At 55.4% G+C, this 17,864-nt stretch overlaps 1 protein-coding gene across 1 annotated transcript; it reads right to left on the reverse strand.

Annotated features, from left to right (window-relative positions):
• Window positions 1-4,124: 4,124 nt before the first annotated feature.
• On the reverse strand, window positions 4,125-5,209 carry MFIFM68171_06095 (uncharacterized protein; the record flags this gene model as incomplete). Its single annotated transcript, XM_071061515.1, has 3 exons — window positions 4,125-4,247; window positions 4,369-4,919; window positions 5,020-5,209. 3 exons carry the CDS (start codon window positions 5,207-5,209, stop codon window positions 4,125-4,127), a joined length of 864 nt encoding a protein of 287 aa, XP_070917616.1.
• Between the last annotated feature and the right edge of the window lie 12,655 nt (window positions 5,210-17,864).

Here is a 17,864-nt window from a genome sequence, read left to right on the forward strand (position 1 = left end):
AAGATGCCTTGCTTAGGGGTATTTTGCACCGTTTCCCTCCCTGGCTGCCTCCGTAGACGCAACTCGGCCCTCCATCGCCCCCTCTGACTCTGTTTTCCCACAGGTTGAAATGCGAAAGGAGCGATACGAAGTCAAGCACCGAGAAGTCATGTGACTGAACCCTCGATGCGCTACCGATAAGCACCAGTCTGACATGCATCGAGCTTCAGCGGAGCAAGGGGTCTCGTTCCTGCGGCCTCCGAGCCAAGCTTGCCGAATCGGACGACTTGGGTCACCCGTAAGGCTGACCGTTTGACGACTTCATCGGCAAATTGTGCGGGGCGGGCGGCCCCTTGCAGTAGCCGCAGGATCCAAAGCCTAGGGGGCGGGCAGCGCTTTGGGAGGTCCAAAGTCAAGCAGAGACGTAGAGTTGCACGACTCGCATAGACGAAACGCCCTACTCTGCCTAATCAGATGAGCGCCATGGTTTGTTCGTAGACATATCTGGGCTGGTCTTGTATACGAGCCAGTCAGTTATCGACTTGATCTCATCGTGTGGGTGTGATCGCAGCTGAGGAAAGAGATGTCAGAGCGGCCGCGACGAGGTTTTTCCCAGACAAGTAACATCACGGGGAGTGATGGGAACTCGGTGAGCAGAATGGAAAACCGCAAGCGCATGGGGAAGAGGTCGCGCAACATTGGGGCCCCGCATTGTTGCTGATTGCTCTTAAGGGGCCAGCAACGGCTTTCCGGATCGCCTCGCCGCTCTGCTGTCCCTTGTTTACGAACACCTGGGGCAGGATAAGGTGATGACATGGGTCTCTTGGCCCCGGTAGCTCGGCATAAAGATCACCTCCTTTATTTATTTATTTATTTTTTTTTTTTTTTTCTGCTGGGATGATTGGCGACGTTCGAGACCTTCCAAAGGATCTTCTAATTAATCAATGCCGCGGTTAAAGGGTCTAAGTCCGACGGGCTCGTACTTCTTTAGGATCCTTCGTCGCGGGAAGAAAGCCCGGTACGAACGGGGCCGGGGAGTGGCTTGAAGATTTGTCACTAAACTCCGATGGCGCCTTGTTAGGGCGGTCAAGATCCGTCGGATTTATGGGGGGAAACGTGGTTTGCATCTACTGCTGCCAAACATCCAACGCTTTGAGAAACTACATAGTGGAACCAACATCCTCGAGCTCTTGCATACTCGATCTCAGCGTGCAGCCAACTGCCGGTAACCTGCACGTTGGCGCCAAAAAGGGGGGGAGAGTGGTGACGCGAGACGCCCAACAGACCGTTGTCGGGTTCTTCGGAGTGGCAGGGTCGATGCTCTCGATGGTAACCGGTCGGTCGGTCGGTCCTTCATCCCCAATATCTGTTGGTGAGAGCGATGGAAAGGAAAACAGTAAAAAAAGAAAGACAATAAAAAGTGGGATCAGCGACGATCACGCTCCCTCGATCCATAGTCCCCGTGGAGTGGACAACGTCCACCCGGCGTTTCCCACTCGGTAGCGGTGGAGAGCCGGAAAGTAGGGCCAAATCGGGAAACATGATTGTCCAATCAGCAGCCGACCGCTCCGGGATCCGAGCAAACCCCAGCACTGCCTAATGCGAGGGCTCTCCTTCCTATTCCCCGCGGACGGGATCTGTGCGCCAGATTTTCCTTGAGACAGCGCCCGATACGTCAGTGGTTGGTTGGTTCTGGTTGGGTTTGTTTGGTTGGTTGATTGGCTAGCAAGCTATTTACTACTGTGGTACCTTATCTGGCCTGGGCAAACGCCTAAGCAACTCGCAGCTGCGCACATATCAAAACCAACCAGCTGCATCTCCAAATCCTTCCCAGTTTTCCTGTATTACTACCGTAACGTTATACCGCGTCCGACGCTGCCGACGGCTTCAGGAACGCTTTTGCTACTGTAGTACACGTGCAGGGCTCGCAATTCCAAGGCCCCCAAGTCCACGTAGCACAGGCTCGGCGTTCACTGAGCTGGTGCCCGATGGAAGCATGCTAGGAATCCATGCGGAATCACGGCCCAGAACCACTTAGCCTCGCCCCCACGCCCCCGGGCGGCCGATTCGGCTCCTTCGTTTCACCGTGTAACCTGGGTTGTGCTCAACGCCATAGCTGTGAATTCCCATGCCAAAACCCTTTCTCCATACTGGTACTGGAGAGTGGAAAGAGGAGAAACCCGAAGCAAGAAGCGTTCACTTGATTCGCCCCCGCCCGACACAACTCATTGGCCCCTTTGAGACTAGCAGGCCCCAAAAATATCAATACAAGCCTGCCAGAGAAGAGCCGAACCGGGCAAGTCAATCGCCGTCACGTGCGCATATCTTCAGAGGAAACGAACCGAGCGCTCTCGGAATCAAAGACAGGACCGCCTCTTCCCCTCCCCCCTTCCCTGGCCTTGCAGGTCAATTTCCCTATTTACGAGCCCAGAATCGGCGGCATTTCTCTCAAATAGCAGTCCGGCCGGAGGCATCTCCTTGGGCTTCGCCGCACACAAACATTTGCCCATCGTCCCCTCCCTCTAGTGTAGCCCGTGGCAATATCCCTCCCTGCATATGTCTCCGTATTGTGCCGTAGCCGCCGTGCCCTTCTCCAGATGCACGGAACCTGTGCTCTGCAAATTGAAACCCCAGGGACGCGGCACCGCACCACTTCAGCATTTTACCTGCCGAATGTGTGGTGTGCGCGTGTGCCTTGTGCTTGTGTAACCAGGGCAGGGACGGCGACGCGCACACGTGAACTGCAAGCGGGCGGATAGCGTCCTTTGGGTTCCAAAGTTCCATGGTAACTTTCCAACCCCCCCCCCCCCCCCCCCCCCCCCCCCCCGGCTTCCCTTCTCTTTCTTCTTCTTCCTCCCCTCCTTGCCTTCGGGCTTAAGAGTCCTTGTCACCCGCGCTATATCCTTGGGACTGTACAAGGGGGGGTAGGGTCAGGTGCCGCGGCGTCGACCGAAATCAACCTCCTTGATTCTTTGGTGCGTCTGCTTCGGTCCCTCCGCATTCTGCCCCTAGCGTGCAAAGTAGCGCGCAGCCTCGCGGATGCGCCAGATGATTGTATGCGTATCGTATGCATACGTTATGCGAAAACAAAGAGAACGCCAAAACAAATTAAAAAATTTCCCCACCCTTCAAGGCGGCGTAGCACAAGAAGGCAAAGCAACGAAAACCGAATCGGGGCCAGAGGTAGGCCATTAACGCCGTGTCAGTTAAAGCCCGGAAGCTTCGGAGACGGAAGCCTCGGTCCCGTGTTGTTGGCAGATGCCCGTTGTGGAGTGAAGAGCGAGGACATGGCTGTGAAGGATGGTTTTGCCCTCTCCGATTATCGACCTTGTTTTTGGATGGTTTCGAAAATTGACGAGGGAAAATGGAAAGTTGTTTGGGTTTCGTTTCGCTCAGCCCTACGCTACTGCTTACTCTTTCATCCTCTCCACTAGCGCATCAGAAACAGGGTGATTTGTCAGACCTTTATCTGACTTTTTGGTATTTTGACAAATGCCAAGACAGAGTCCTGACCTGTAACATCAAGAGGAAACTTTGCGAGGCATCCCGGTAACCATGTCATTCGATTCGTGAGAGGTGACAAGCTATCTAAAAGCCAAGGTATCTCGGAGCAAAAGACAACATGAGGAAAACCATTGAATCTCTTCCTCCCATGGTCAGCAAGAGACAAAAAAAAAAAAAAAAAAAAAACTGCTACAAAAAGAGTTGCCTCCAACTCTTCCCGCGCCGAGGGTCGAGCACTTCGACCATCAGGAAGAAAGCACGCGAAAACCCCATTCCAAATTGCGCCAGACACTCCTCCAAAAACAAAACAAAAAAAGCCTCCCAAGTATGTATATATATGAATGCCCTCCAAAATCCCAACCATTGAAAATGCCCCTTCGTTTCTCATCCGGTGAGGGAGTCCACCGCATTTCTCTTTTGCTCCCAACAACAATACCAAATAATGATGATACGGCCAAAAATAGCGCGTACTTGATGTGGTGTGTATATATGTATATAAATGTCATGAATGGAAAAGGATGCTTCTTCCCGACTTGCCGGGGCGCTTTGCGTGACACCGCTCCAAGGAAAAAGAAAAAAAAAAATAGGAATAAAAGAACAAAGACAGGTTTACTGTCTCGGCGGATAGAAGAATAGAAGCTTTAAGGCTGCTGTGGGACCATGCTAGGCGAACCCGGCATCGACAGCGGCGTCGTCGGGTACTCGTAGCTTCCCGAGTCCGAGCAGGCCGCCGAGTGGTCATAAGAGTGCGACAGAGGCGGCGTCTGTGCCAAACACCCATCAGCAACGGGCATCTCGGTAGTACAGGGCACGACCGTGATGGTAGGCATGGTCTGGGTGAGGAGGAGGAAGAGCTGGGTAGCGCGAGGATGGTGAGGCACTCACATGCGGCATCTGGTCGTACGGTGAGGGGTGCGCGCCGCTCATGTCGACTCCCGGGAGGTAGCCGTTATAGCTCATGTAGGGGAGGTGGTCTTCGGCCGGCGGGCCCGGATAGCCCGGCTCCCGCTTGATGGCGTCGCTGAAGTGTGTCATGGAAGGCAGCGTCACCGGCACGGGCGGCGGTGTGAGGTAGTCCGGGTACGACTCGGTCGGCATGGGCCGGTAGCCCTGCACGCCCCCGTAGGCCGGCATGAGCATGTCCTCGGGAGGAGGGGGATAGGTCGAGCAGGCGAACATGGGCGGCGTGTGCGACCGTTCGCGCTCGTCGTAAGATTGCGCGAACAGATACTCGTCGTCGTGGTGCATGGGTGGTGTGAATTGGCCCGGTACCGTCGGCTTTACCGGAGATGGCGGTGTTTGCCTCTGCGTCTTGGTTGTCTGGGTGCGCTTTGTCTTGGCCGGAGGGCTCGGCTTCTCGTTGCCCGATGACGAAGCACCGTCCGAAGTTCCCGCCCGTCTCTCGAGTTCCTCCAGGCGCCGCTTGAGCTTCTTGCCTGTTGTGAAACGTCTTAGCAAAACTGATTGCCTTCCATCGGGCGAGGAAAGAAAAAAAGGAAGAAAGAAGGAAAGGCAGAAAACGAGGAGGCTACGTACGGTAGTTGCGCTGAGCGATGCGGTTCTGTATCCTCCTGCGCTCGGCGAGATCTGAGATCTTGGTCCAGTCCTCATCCGGGTTGGCCGAGCTGCTGAAGGCGCTGCTGGTGCCGTGGCCGGAGTACTGTCTGGCGGGAGGAGGGGCTGGTTGCGCCGCGTAGGCGTACGTGTGTTGTGGCATGGCGAACATGTTGCTCCCGAGTAGTGGGGTTGGTGTTGTTGTTCGAGGCGACTTAGGGGATGGGAACACAAGGAAGAGATGAGGCCCAACCTGAGATATGTTGGGACAGCAGATACAAGATCGTGGGAGAGGAAGTTCGAGTCTATCCTTGAGGCGAGACAGCTTGTACGGCCGTTGGGGAGGATGGGGAGGCTCCAGATTAAATATCCAGCGACAAGTATTCCTCCGCTCATGGGGATTGGGGGTGGAAGGCTTGCTTCACACCCACATGGCCGTGCCGGGGTAGAGGTACTGTCTCCGTACCACCCTGGTTCATTCCATTGTTGCGGTCACCACACCTGAGCCCTGGCAAAGCCTCAAAAACGCGTCCGGCAATAAATTGGCTGGGAAACTCTGGCGATTGCGAGGTCGAGGTACATCGGCACCCTCTGGCCGCTATCCTGCAGCCTGGCAAACCAACAGGGGTCGTCGTGTCCAGACTTGGGGGCCCTGGACTCCAGTAACCGAGTGGACCCGACATTCTGCTGCACGGAACCTGCGCCCTAGCGGGGTGGGTAGCTTGTCACGGCTGGACCATCGAGACGGCAGAGAAAACTAACAGCAGCGCCTCCCGGACCAGTACAGTACCACACCAACGCCCATCGAGCGGTGGAGATACCTGAGTAACAGCGGCGAAGGCCGACTGCGCGACCAACGCCTGTTTGTTCTGGCGTTGCTTCGCTCGTCACAAGTCTTTTACGCGGTTGGGCAATTTTGGTGGCCAAAAGCCGCGGCGCTGAAACCTGTCTGCCCTCCGATTTCCCGGGTTGTGAACTTCTCGGTCTTTTTGCGAGGGCTACTCCAGAGAAGATGCCAAAACGGGATGGGGGCATACCCTACAGAATACGTACCATGAACACTCATCCGAGCTCCCTTTGCAGCGCATACGAGTGGCTCGCAGCGGTCAGTGTGTGATAGGGTGCGTCGGACAACGACCTGGAGGTGTGGCCGCATCTCATGGGAGCTTGGAGTTGCGTGGATCAGTTTACGAGCTATGCTTGGGAACGGCGAGGAGGAGCGGCCGGGAACGGAGTTACAAGATGGTGGAAACGGAGGGGTCGGAAAGAGCTCCTGCAAAGGGTGTGTGGAGGGGGGGAGAGAATGGCACCCCAGGCACCCACAAAAACCTTGGAGGGTAAAATTAGCCCAGAGAGTGCATTTTTGCCCATTTTGGGCTTCTCAGAAACACGCGAGCGTATTTTTTGGGCGGTGGGTGGGTGTGCACGTCTACAAGCTGTGCTGCGACACGATTGGCACAGATCCCTGCCTAACACGTTCCCCCGGATCATTCTTGGCCGTAGGGCTGCGCTGCGGTTGCTAATTGCAGGGGTGAGATGGCTCCCATTTGGAGACAATCTCATAAACGAGCAGAGATCAGGGAACGAGACGCCGAGCCCAACCATCACCGTCTCAGCTGACTCGGGTTGTATCTGGTGCTCTTGGGTTGCTCCTTGGGATTTGCAGAGAACCAGGCGGTTAGCTGAATGGCCGCTTCCTATTTTTTTTTTTTTTTTTTTTTTTTTTAACGCATCGGAAGTCTAGCCCGGAAGCCGGCTCACTAGCCCGCCGGCCGATGTCCCGAGACGTCCGAGCCGGGGTGGGGAGGAGTGGTTCCTGGCGTTGATCGACGGGGCGCTTTCAACGCGGCGATGCCGGGCCTGGGCAGCCATTGTCGGCTTAGCTGATTCGTACCTTATCGCGGGTGGAGGCGCGATGGGCGATGCTGGGCAGCGCTAGGGCTTGGACAGCAGGAGGAAATTCCCCAGTACCCGCCGGCACTTACTTGAGTTGGCAGGTACTCGGGTTCGTGATGGACATAGAAAGCTCAAGGTGGCTACACGTACACAAGCTAGCGCTGCTGCGGCCTGTGCACCTTAAAAGCAGCATAATACTAAATCTTCACAAACTGAGGTAGAGACATCTCTTGGACAGCCTCTCTGCAGATAATAGCTGCGGTGGCACCACCAGATTTCCAGACGTAACCTTAGTCTCTAAGTGGCTCCGGCAAGCGCGAGACAAGCCACGTTCTTGGACGTGGTAGCCTGCCCCTTTCTTTTTTCTTGTTCATGTGCCATTAAGCGATGGCTTGCAGCGATAGACATGCCATTCTGCGGCACGAGCACAGACGCAGCTTCGAGAACAGTTCTTGGGGGACCGCCATGCATTCAGACGCCACGGGCCTTCCCGCTGAGGGCTGGCGGCTGGCACGGTGTATGTACTGTAGTAGAGAGACGAGCGGAGCCAAGGCCGCATCAAATCACCGAGTCCGATCACGGAAATTCCTCCACCGCCGCGCATCGATGCAGTCCGTGCCATGCCACGGCTGACTCTGGCGTGCACGCCATGCACTTCTCGCTATCCATTCAATCGCGACCGGATACGCATCTAGACCCTTGTGTCCATACACATTTGTAAATTCAAGTTATGCTGGTATCCTTCTGAGCATCGAGACTCTCGAGATCTTCACATGACGGTTCTCAGACCAGCTCGCGGGCACTCGGGCCCTAGTTGTTAGTCAGTCGAGGCCCATAAATAGAGCGATTACAAAGCGAGGCTCTGCATCCTTATTGGCTCAAAAGCCGAGTTGACAGGGCTCAGAAATAAGGTTTTTTCAGTTAGCCCTGTCGCTCTCAACATTCCGGCCCAACAGGTTGAGCGCCCGCTAACCTTTGTAGTATTAACCGCTAAACCGCTAACCCAGTCCTCGCGAGCGGAATTCTGCTGCCTGGTCTGTGAGGTCGCCTTGGCCCCATCTCCAGACCGCTCGCTGTCTCTTCTAGACCAGTCTTCTCTCCGGCTCTCGCTTGGCACGTCCCCGGCTCCTCCTTGGCTTCGTCCATGGTTTTGCAGTTGTCCGATCCCGGGTCCGCGGCCCTAACGCCAAACGTTACCTTATACGTACACGATAACCGGTGTTGACGACGGTGACCAGAGTCTCCTCGGCCCCACGCCCATTCCACGTTGCCTAACTTAACTACTACTGCGCAGCCACAGGAGGCGGCTAGACACCTTGTCCATGCCGCCGAGGAGGCTTAACTGCGGAATCCTACACTAGACGAGCCCAGTCCGGAGCCCCCTCCGTGACCCGGACGCCAGGACGCATCCGCCAATCACGCAAGAATCCTCGTAAACCGTTACTGCCCCCTGATCACTTGTTTACGGCCGTGCCCACCTGGTTACGACGCTGTCGCCGACGTGCTCTTTCCCCATTGAGTACCTATCGAAGTAGGTGGCTTGTGCCTCGCATTGAGGCCGTGAGCCCCTGCCAGGACGTCGTTGACAAATTTCTTCCTGCCGCTGCACCAGATCGAGGACAAGGTTACAGCCCCCGGAGCTTGATGAAGCCGATAGTCGACCCCGGCGGCCGCTGTTGGAGGTTGGTCCAGTCCCACCTAGGTACTCAGTCGCCCATCCGATGAAAACGTCCGAATCTTAATAGGGCCACATCGTGGTGATATTGGCGAATCCCAGGTGCCGGTTCGACGGCGCCGGACCCACATTCTCTGGCCACGGAGGCGCTCTATCAGCTGCCTGGAGCTGCGACGATGTCTGCTCATTTCACCATTGGAGCAGACATCCAAAGGGAGGTTGATGGTGCCGCAGATAGAGAACATCTGCAACTCTCTGCCATCGTCAACGTCCTGTTCGTCCCCGCAACCCTTGCCGAGCTGACCTCATACGCTACCCCATCCCTCGTCTGGATGGATTGATTGGAATGTAGGGCATGCCGCTCAACGCTGTAGAAAAGTTCCCGCCAACACGCTCAAGCCATCCGGATGATCGTGCTTCCTTGAGGTTCCGAGGCGCAGTCAATGGGGAACTGAGAGGAGAGCGGCGAGCGGCCCCATACAAGGACCTAAGCGGAAGGCTCACCCTTTCTCGCACATGCCTCAAAGGCGAGCTTTGGGATCCGCCCAGCTGAAGTACGCACTCTCTCTTAAACACATGGCATGGCACGGCCGAGTGTTTCCACTGGCTTGGAACGGAAGCTCGTAAGGCTACACCAGCTGCTGCGAGGCCGTGGCGTTTGGATGGGGGACCACGTTATACACTAGGCTCTTGCGCTTAAGGTGCTTACCGCACCACGCCGCTCCCTTCCTTTGTTGATTAGAGTCAAACGGATATTTCGTCTCCTTGCTCAAACGAGGCTTTGCCTGTAACAACCCATCCATCGGCCTTCCCGATTAAACGCCGACGAGCGGGTCACTAGTCCTAGAACAGTCGACACACCACCAGAGTTGAGCTGACGTTTTCCTCTTGTGTCTGATGTGATCCTGAAGGAGACCCAGAGGGCACGTGCTCCGCGAGCCTCCCTCCCCGCAAGCACGTCAGAATTAAGCTATGGGATGTAAGAAAATAGGGGAGAGAGAGAGAGAGAGAAAAGGGAAAGGGCGAGTGCCGCAAGGCCCAACGGTCCCGTCCGTCAGTCAGGCAGTCGGGTCGCTGATGATGATTATGTCAGAAGCTACTTTACTGGGTCCTCGCCCTCTTTCTCTACTGCCAAGACGCTTTCTACTTGCAATTCCACCCCACCCAGTTGTGCGAGTACAATCTTGGCTATCGCACACAGGAATCCCATCTCGGCGCTATTCCCCAGCCAAGTGCCAATTTTCGACCCCATTAGATAAGTGGTGGTGGGGGAGGAAAGGCAAAGATTTGTCAACTTCTGCACAGTAGGGGAGGGTGTAGAGGGGGTGGGGTGTGAACGTTTAGCCGCGGGCACTGAAGTTGGTGTTACACAGCACACTCACACGCACCCACAAACATTGCAGAGAGCCTTAATTAGCCCAATATATTGAGTAGAGTGATGTCGGATGATCGTTGCTGCTATTTTGCCCACTTCGTGGTTAATCCTTTTCTTTCCCACAAGGCCCTCGCAGAAGCGCCGGCGCTTGCGGATGAGAGAAATTTTTAGTTTCTGTCAGCTTTCGTGTACATGGCCAAGATCGTCTTGCTATGTTTCCCCCCTTTTTTGCACGTATTTTTGGTTGGCGTTTTTCCATGTCCCCTTTCTGGCTCGTTGGAAAGAGCGGGGAGATGTACCGTGTTTACACAGCAAGGGGCAACTTGCTGGATACGCATTTGATCGCCCACATAGGATCAACCATGGCTGGCCACTTCCAGGGGTGGGATTGCTTCGGTTTCAGGTGGACGCGAATAAATGCCCTCCTAATATTCTCTTTCGCTCTTCTCATACCTCCTGCTATTTCCTGCGCCGCCTCCTCGGGCGCACGTCGGCTGGATAGGTATGCAGGCAGGAGGCAGAAAAAGCTTGAGACCACTTTACCCCCCAGGGCCAAAAGGGAGAAGGCTCCAAGGGGTCAAATCACCCCCCAGATCCGGTGCCGTCGCTCGCGACACAGTCGGAGCGGACAAAGGCCGGGGCCGGTGAAGGAAGGAGACCGTCTCGACCGAGCCACGGGGAGCAAGCTGTCCGCGTGTGTGTGTGTGTATGCATAGCAATCCAACCCCCCAGGCCTGCTATTGAACGCGCGTACCTAACAAGACTTCCCCCTTCGGGATGGCCGGCCGTCACCCAGTTGTGTGACCAGTCATTATCGGGCCTTTCCCACCACGCGGCGAGTGAGACCAAACGGTTGCCTCCGCAACTCCGCCAGCCTATCATCAGGCTCAAGTGCGCAGATAACGGACGCAGAATCAGCCGATCTTGCAGCGGCCGGGCCCCGGCAATGCAGGGTCTTTAATAATTACCGGGTTTGGCTGACAGGCGCCGGCTCGGAGTTTTGGTGTCAGACCGACACCATGGTACTGGTGCTTGGTAACTTGATCAGTAAGCACCCACAACGACGGCTCGGCTGGGGTTTGTTGCCTGGTCTTCTAACGCGAAACAGAATGATTACGGCACTGGGAAGGCGGCGAAGAGCCGGGAAGACAAGGTCGCCATCGGTGTAGGTTCTCATCGACAGCCGTAGAGGCAAAATGCGGAACCTTTCTACTCTTCTGAACCGGGTCTTGTAGCCGCCATGGACCCCAAGGAAAGGTCTCCTGCACGGTTGGTCAGCAGTCTGGTCGGTGACAAGACGTTGAGTGTAGTATAGATAATGCGAGTGTGCCACCACCCAAGCTGCCGGGTGCCTAGCTAGATTTGAGATGCCAAACCACCTTACTAAGGCCGGTGAGTTCACAGGCTACCCGCCCTTAGCGGGCGATCAAAGACGCATTCCAACCGGCCGGTACCATCCCAACGCCTCGACTCCGGGTCCGGAGGCCACCAAAACACCCGGAGATCACAGACCATCCGACTGGGTTCTTGTGCCGAATCCATCGCTGTTACAGCTGATAACAAAGGAGCATGTGGCGGAAGCTCTCGCGCAGTAGCGAGCTAGTGCCGCCAGGGACCATGTTGCTATTCTCAAAGAGCAACAACTGGACATGCTGAACAAGCAGCTTGCATCCAGGCACCAGCTTCCAAGTGCTTGACCAGTCCAGTCGCAGTAGTGTATCGACAGCGACGGCCGCCCGCTCGAACCACATAGGCCACAGAGCGGGCTGCTAAGAAAGTGGCATCGTAGGGTCTGGTGACAGGAGAGTCGTTGAAGGACCAAGAAGGGTCGGGCCAATCAGGGCTCACCAACCGTAACATCCTTGCTTCCGCAAAAGAGGGCAAATTGACTGGTTTTGGACAAGTTCCTCGCCACCCCCAAGGCCCGAAACGCAGAAAACGCTGCTGTGCCCCGCGCTGGCTCCGTTTCCAATGGGAAAAGACCGTGTCCCGTGAACTATCCGACTTGTTAAGAATAGAGCAAAAATATGGAGCGAGAATGGCGGCATGACATATCCAGTCCGCTCCTAAGAAGCCTGTTCAGGTCCGGATCCGCGTCTATCCGCCCTTGCCCTGCCCTGCCCTGCCCTGCCCTGCCCTGCATCTCCATGATTCCGCGATCTCATTCAATCAAACGATCCCGCCGCGGAAAACGGGCCTTTGCTCGAGGGGGATCAGAGACAGCGAATGAAAGGACGACCTGACACTTTTCTCCATCCACCCCGGTCCGTGTACGCATGCACACCCCCCCACGGAATGTACATTGGCACACGTATTGTCCAAGTACGCTACTGCTGTAGGGCTGGTGGCTTTGCTTCCCTTTTCTCCACAACATTGAGCTTGACCTCGGTGCGACGTGGAAGCTGTGCACTTCCCCACGACATGGCGCGAATTGGAACCCGCAACAGCTGGCCGCAGTGGACGAGGACGCAGCGAGTCAGTCGCGATGCAGAACTAACCCCTAGGTCTGGTCATTGATCAAAGCCGGACCCAAGCCGGACCCCGCCCGCGCCTCCGGCTGGGTGACCGAGTTGGGTTGCGTCGGCGATCCGCTCATGATAACAAATCCTGAACAACTGCTCAGTAATTGACGTTTTGTCCCGGGACCCGCTCTTTGTTTCCGAGTCGCCGTGTTGTATCTCGGAGGGCCGGGTACGTTATGGCGGTGTGGACGCTGCAATGGCGGGAGCCATGTGCTTGTGGTCATTAAGCGACCAACATGACTTGCATGAGGAGCGTGATCTTGAGTACCCGGTACAATACAACCCGGGGGGTTGAAGTGCTAGTACGAGGTGCGCTGAACGGGGCGACCTGTAACAAATGCACGTCTGGGACGGTTCTGCCGTGCTGCATCTCTAGATGCCTCGTAGGGCTGAGCGTACGGAAGCTCGAGGGGCCAGTTGATATTGCGGTTGCAGAGAGCAGTGCAGCATTTCTCTCTCTGTTAGAAGGTAAATTCCTCACCGTCTTCCTTCGTCTCGCTGTTGCGGCAACGCCGGGACCGAGCATTTAGCTATGCCGTCTGCTGCTTTTCGTTTATGGTCGCGCCCGGTACTTTTGATGCACCTGGACCGACTAACCGCCCAAACCTCTATGCACGCTGAGCTGCCCGCCACCTGACAGTTTCCGAGGCGGTCAAGATGACAGCGGCAATGTAGTATGGTGTGACTGACACGGCCACGTTCGGAAGTAGATGATCGCGGTTGCGGCCGTCTTGCTATTGAGCCCAGAGGTGACACAACCGGGAGATCAGAACAGAAGCCCTCACAGGACTGGGTATCGCAGCCGTGTAACCAATCAGTGAGCTGAAGGGTTACATGCGCGTTGCCTCTGCCGCCGCCTTCCCGTCACTCCCCCGATCTTGCGGAGGGCGGAGACCAGGCCTCCATGACGTAGAGCGCAATGAATAATTATTATTTTTTTTTTTTTTAAACTTTCTTCCCCCCCCCCCAATTTTCCTTCTTTATTTCTTTATTTGTTTTTATAGACCTCTAATCCCATAACTGGACAGCTTGATGGGGTTTGTTGCAAGGTTCCGCAACAGGCGGGGCCCGATTTGGAAACACCTCAGATGTTGGTGCATCCATTGTGAAATTGGCTGAGGGGAGTCTTCTGAGAAGCGCGCCTAACTGGGCGGTTGGGAGGGGCCTGTGCAACATGACACGAGAGAGTTGCTCGGCAGTTCCTTTGATGTCACAAATAATTGCCATAATTGCCGGAGAGGAGCCGGGCAAACAAGAATATCTTGGACCGTCAGGGGAGGTTGTAGAGAACTAGGCGTTTCGCGTAACCATCCGAACCATAACTCCAGCAGAAGGGAGAGCGGGGTATGGCGGCCTGGGCTGTTCTGCCGAAGTCCTTCGCTGGTGGCTGCTGTATCTTGATGATTCGCCCATAGTAGTACAAAGGTACACTGCCTGTCTTGTGCCAAAAGCATCCCTGGCCCCGCCAGGGCCTGTCAGCGATGGTTGACGTGACGGTGGTTGCATCGTCAACATCGGACACGGGTCCCAACTACGATGTTTCTGCCAAAAGCGTCGGTTACTCCAGGGCGGATATTGCCAAGCGAGCCTCAAGAGGTGGGACCATGGGGCTGGGGCTGTACAGCTCGGGGGACGGTGCAGAACGGGCAGCTGGGGTTGCAGTGCATGGTGCAGGTGAAATGGCGGCGCAGCAGAACGGGCGAGCAGCTGCGAGAGCAATTCCCGCCTGTTTTGCGTGTGCGCGCAACGACTGCCCGCACAAAAGAGCGGGATTCCAGCGACACGGGCGGGACCGGGGTCTCTTTTGGCTTGGTTCCTGGCCCCACACACCCGCCCGGGGGGGGTTGTCTAGCATGTCTGGGCTGAGCCAAGCTCCCCTCCCCTCCCACTCCCACTCCCTTGCTCCCCGAACTCCTGCAAGGACCTGGGATCAGGTTATTCACCATCGCCGCGGGCCCAAGCAGCCCAGATCTGGAAAATAGATTTCTGCGATTGCTTTGCTTGGCCTTTGACCGAGTCCCGTTTCGGCAACGCGCTTGAGATTAAACTGATGCCTGGTGCGATTGCCCCGACACCTGCAAGTACGCCTTGGGGCAGCTTTTTTTTTTTTTTTTTTTTTTTTCTCCCTTTTGGCGAGCTAGCGAACGCCTTCCCGCCGTCTATCCCATGCACATTACAGTATGTACATTCACATAGGACGCAGTCGAGAAGCAATGATGTGATGCTGGCGAGCAACAAGCCCTCACAGACTTTGTCCAACCCACCCAATCGCTATCACCTCGGACTCCTGCCGTGTCGATCATCTTGCCGGCAAGGTTTGGCGCACGATAGGGATACGCTTTTTGATGGCAAACTTCGTTACCTTAAGCGCCGAAACGTATCGGATCGGCCCTCCCCTCCACCCCAAAAAAAGTCTCAGTGTTTGATGTATTGGCGGGTTGCGTATCGCTGCATTTTTTGCCTTCTACCCACGCCCGCCCTTTCATGAGCAAGGTGCCATAATTTGGACCACCAACTCCGGCCGAGTCGGATAGTTGGCGACAGAACCAATCCCGTCCCAGCCTACGCTTCCGACGCCCTCATCCGACCCCGCCTGTCTGTCCGTCCTTCTCTACACCCCGTTCCTTTGCTTCTTCGAAACGCCGCTCCACCTCGGTGCCGCGTGCGCAAGGTCCAAGCCACCGAGCATGCTCGCGCGCGAACCACGGATATCATGGGCGTCACAGTACATTGACTGCGTATCCGCCGTCTCGAGGTCTGGCCTCTAGTGCCTCAACCAGTTTATTCCCGGAACTTTCGAATCGTGTTGCAGAGCCCGCCAATCACGCCCCCCTGATGTACTCCCTCGAATGGGCTCATCAGGATCCTTTTCCTTCCAGGTTTTGGGAATCCTTCTTCTATCGCACTTGAATAGTTTTAACCAGCGAGCAACCCTCGGACTCTGTGCCCTGCTCTGTCTTGGTATGCAATACCGAGCAGCCCCCGGCCTGTAACGTCGACCCTATCCTCTGGACGTGGCGGAAACCTCGTCCTCACAGATGCTGTCGACTCTTACCGGGCGCCCAAGGAGCTGATAAGATCCACCCGCAAGCGGGACACATGGCGTTTCGTAGTCAGAACCCAATCGTTGTCGGGGGCCGGACGGACGTAAATTACAGTCTCCATTCCCGCGTATGGGGCTGGGAAAGCCCGACATGTTGCAGGAGCTGCTAGCTTTTTTCCTGTTTTGTACAATCCGTAGGTGCGGCTGCGCTTCCTACCCACGCTGCTTGGAGGGCAATGCTTGAAGCCACTTGGATGCAAAGCCACACCTTGATTCCAAAATCCCTCTTCGTGACCGCACTACGAGGGCACGCCATGCCCGCCGAATACGCGGAGAAGGAAGAGCGGAGCGATGTCCCCGGTTTTTACGCTGCCCGTGGTAATCACCGAAATCCCAGAGTATCCGTAACGGACCACAAGGGCTTGGACGGCGGCCGGCCATGCGTGCATGCCTAGCAGGCCGTGTAACGAAACGGATTGGCCGGATGGCTGCTTTGTCGGCGAGTGAGTCTTTGTGTTCTTCGGCGCTCACGATGGCCCCGTTCTTCCCGTGCTGCGTTGCATCAATCTTCAGGCGGTCTGCAGAGGTAGTAGGTGGAAGTTGGGAACCGAGGGGCTGTGCTGCGCAGAACGAGCGAGTGACCCGAGCGAGTCCGGCTGAATGAAGTCGCCTTCTTTTATTCGCAGTGGTGTACTTCGGTGGGTTGTCTAAGGAGGCTATTGAACCCCTACATATCACGCTTTCGTCTGAGTCGCAATAAGCCTTTTGCTCCTTTTTGCGCAAGTTAACGTTACCACTGCACCAATCCCGCGATGCCCTCTGTGTAACGGTCCTACGAACAACAACATGCAGTTTCCTCCGCTTCAGGACATTTGCGCATCTGGGCTGCTGGGCGTGGATAGAGTAAAAAGTAGACTATCCGGGCACATATCAGGCTGTGTATTCGGTTTCTGACGGATACTGTTGCGAAGGCCAACGAGGCTCGATGCGAAACGAGAGGAAACGGTCCGCGGACATATCACGTCCTGCACCACATAGACCGGAGTAACCGGCGTAACCAGGCGCAGGAGATATGTTATGTTTGCATCACGAGAGGAAACAGAGGGCACTGGTGAATGCGGACACATGCACTGTCCTAGCATAGGTCGAGGGCTCAAGGTAGATATTAGGGCAGACCTTGGCAGGAAACTAGAACCTCCCTACCCACACAGGTCCACACAGGCGACTGTGTGTCCAAGGTAAACAGGAGGATGCTTGAGTTGTTAGAGAAGTAGCTAAATCTAGCTAGCTTAATCAATCGAAAACAGTACAGGTAGATGGCCGCTAGTTAAAACATAAGCTTGTCTCCCCAATCCATCCCCCTGAGGCAGCGTCAACAACAGAGAAACGTACAGCCAGAGCATCTTCCTAACAGCGACAACAAGATAGTAGCGAGCGCGCAGGCAAGTAAAGTAGAAAACTGAAAAGGGCTAGTATGCAAATGAATCCGATGTAAGAGAGGGGGCGAGCCGCCGAGAGATTCTGGCATCGCTGTGTGCCGTTGACTTGAAGTTCCGGAAAGCGTCGTTTCGAAGTGTATAGCTCTATTGCCGTATCGTAGCCCGCATACCTAGGAACCCTATATACATCTCTACCGGCGGTACCTAGTGAGCAGAAAGGGGGGAGCAAGGTGCTTTCAATCTTCCCATTGCCCGCGTAAGACACGGGAGTCCAAGAAGGGCCAGCTTGCTCGACAGAGAACTCTTCCCTTAGCGAGATGCCTTTACATCGTCGACATATACGTTGCATAGATCATGCGCATTGTTATCTCTCTGCTCTTCTCGTTCAAAGTCAAGGCTAGGTCCTGCTCCTTTGCTAAAGACAACATTTATCTCTTTGGTCACCAGATCAACAGTCATTTCTCTCCATATCACTTCAAGCTTAGCAAGTGACCACAAGCACGCCAGGAGTAGACAGAATAGGAACATGCCAAATGGACCGTACGGACGTATAGATGTGCCTAAACCGCTGATGTCATTCCTGAATTACTTCGCCAACGCCAGAAACACCATTCCATTCCATTGCCCTTTCAACCCCTTCCAATCATCTGTGACGACAAATGAACCACGCCATGTTAGCGTTAATGTAATGATAATACAAAGAGGCATGATAGGTAGTAGGTTTTTTTCCCCCCTCGCTGGCAACATCTCGCCATTCCCGCTTTGAATCTCCAACCCCCCCCCCCCCCTCTTCCCCCCTTTCCACCCCGACCTCCCCTCGCAAAAAAACATACAAGGTCTTGCTAATCATTAACTACCTTTTTAAGTCACTCTCCAC

The sequence above is a fragment of the Madurella fahalii genome (assembly GCF_045866475.1).
Source record: "Madurella fahalii IFM 68171 DNA, scaffold_3, whole genome shotgun sequence".
Classification (NCBI taxonomy): Eukaryota; Fungi; Ascomycota; class Sordariomycetes; order Sordariales; genus Madurella; species Madurella fahalii.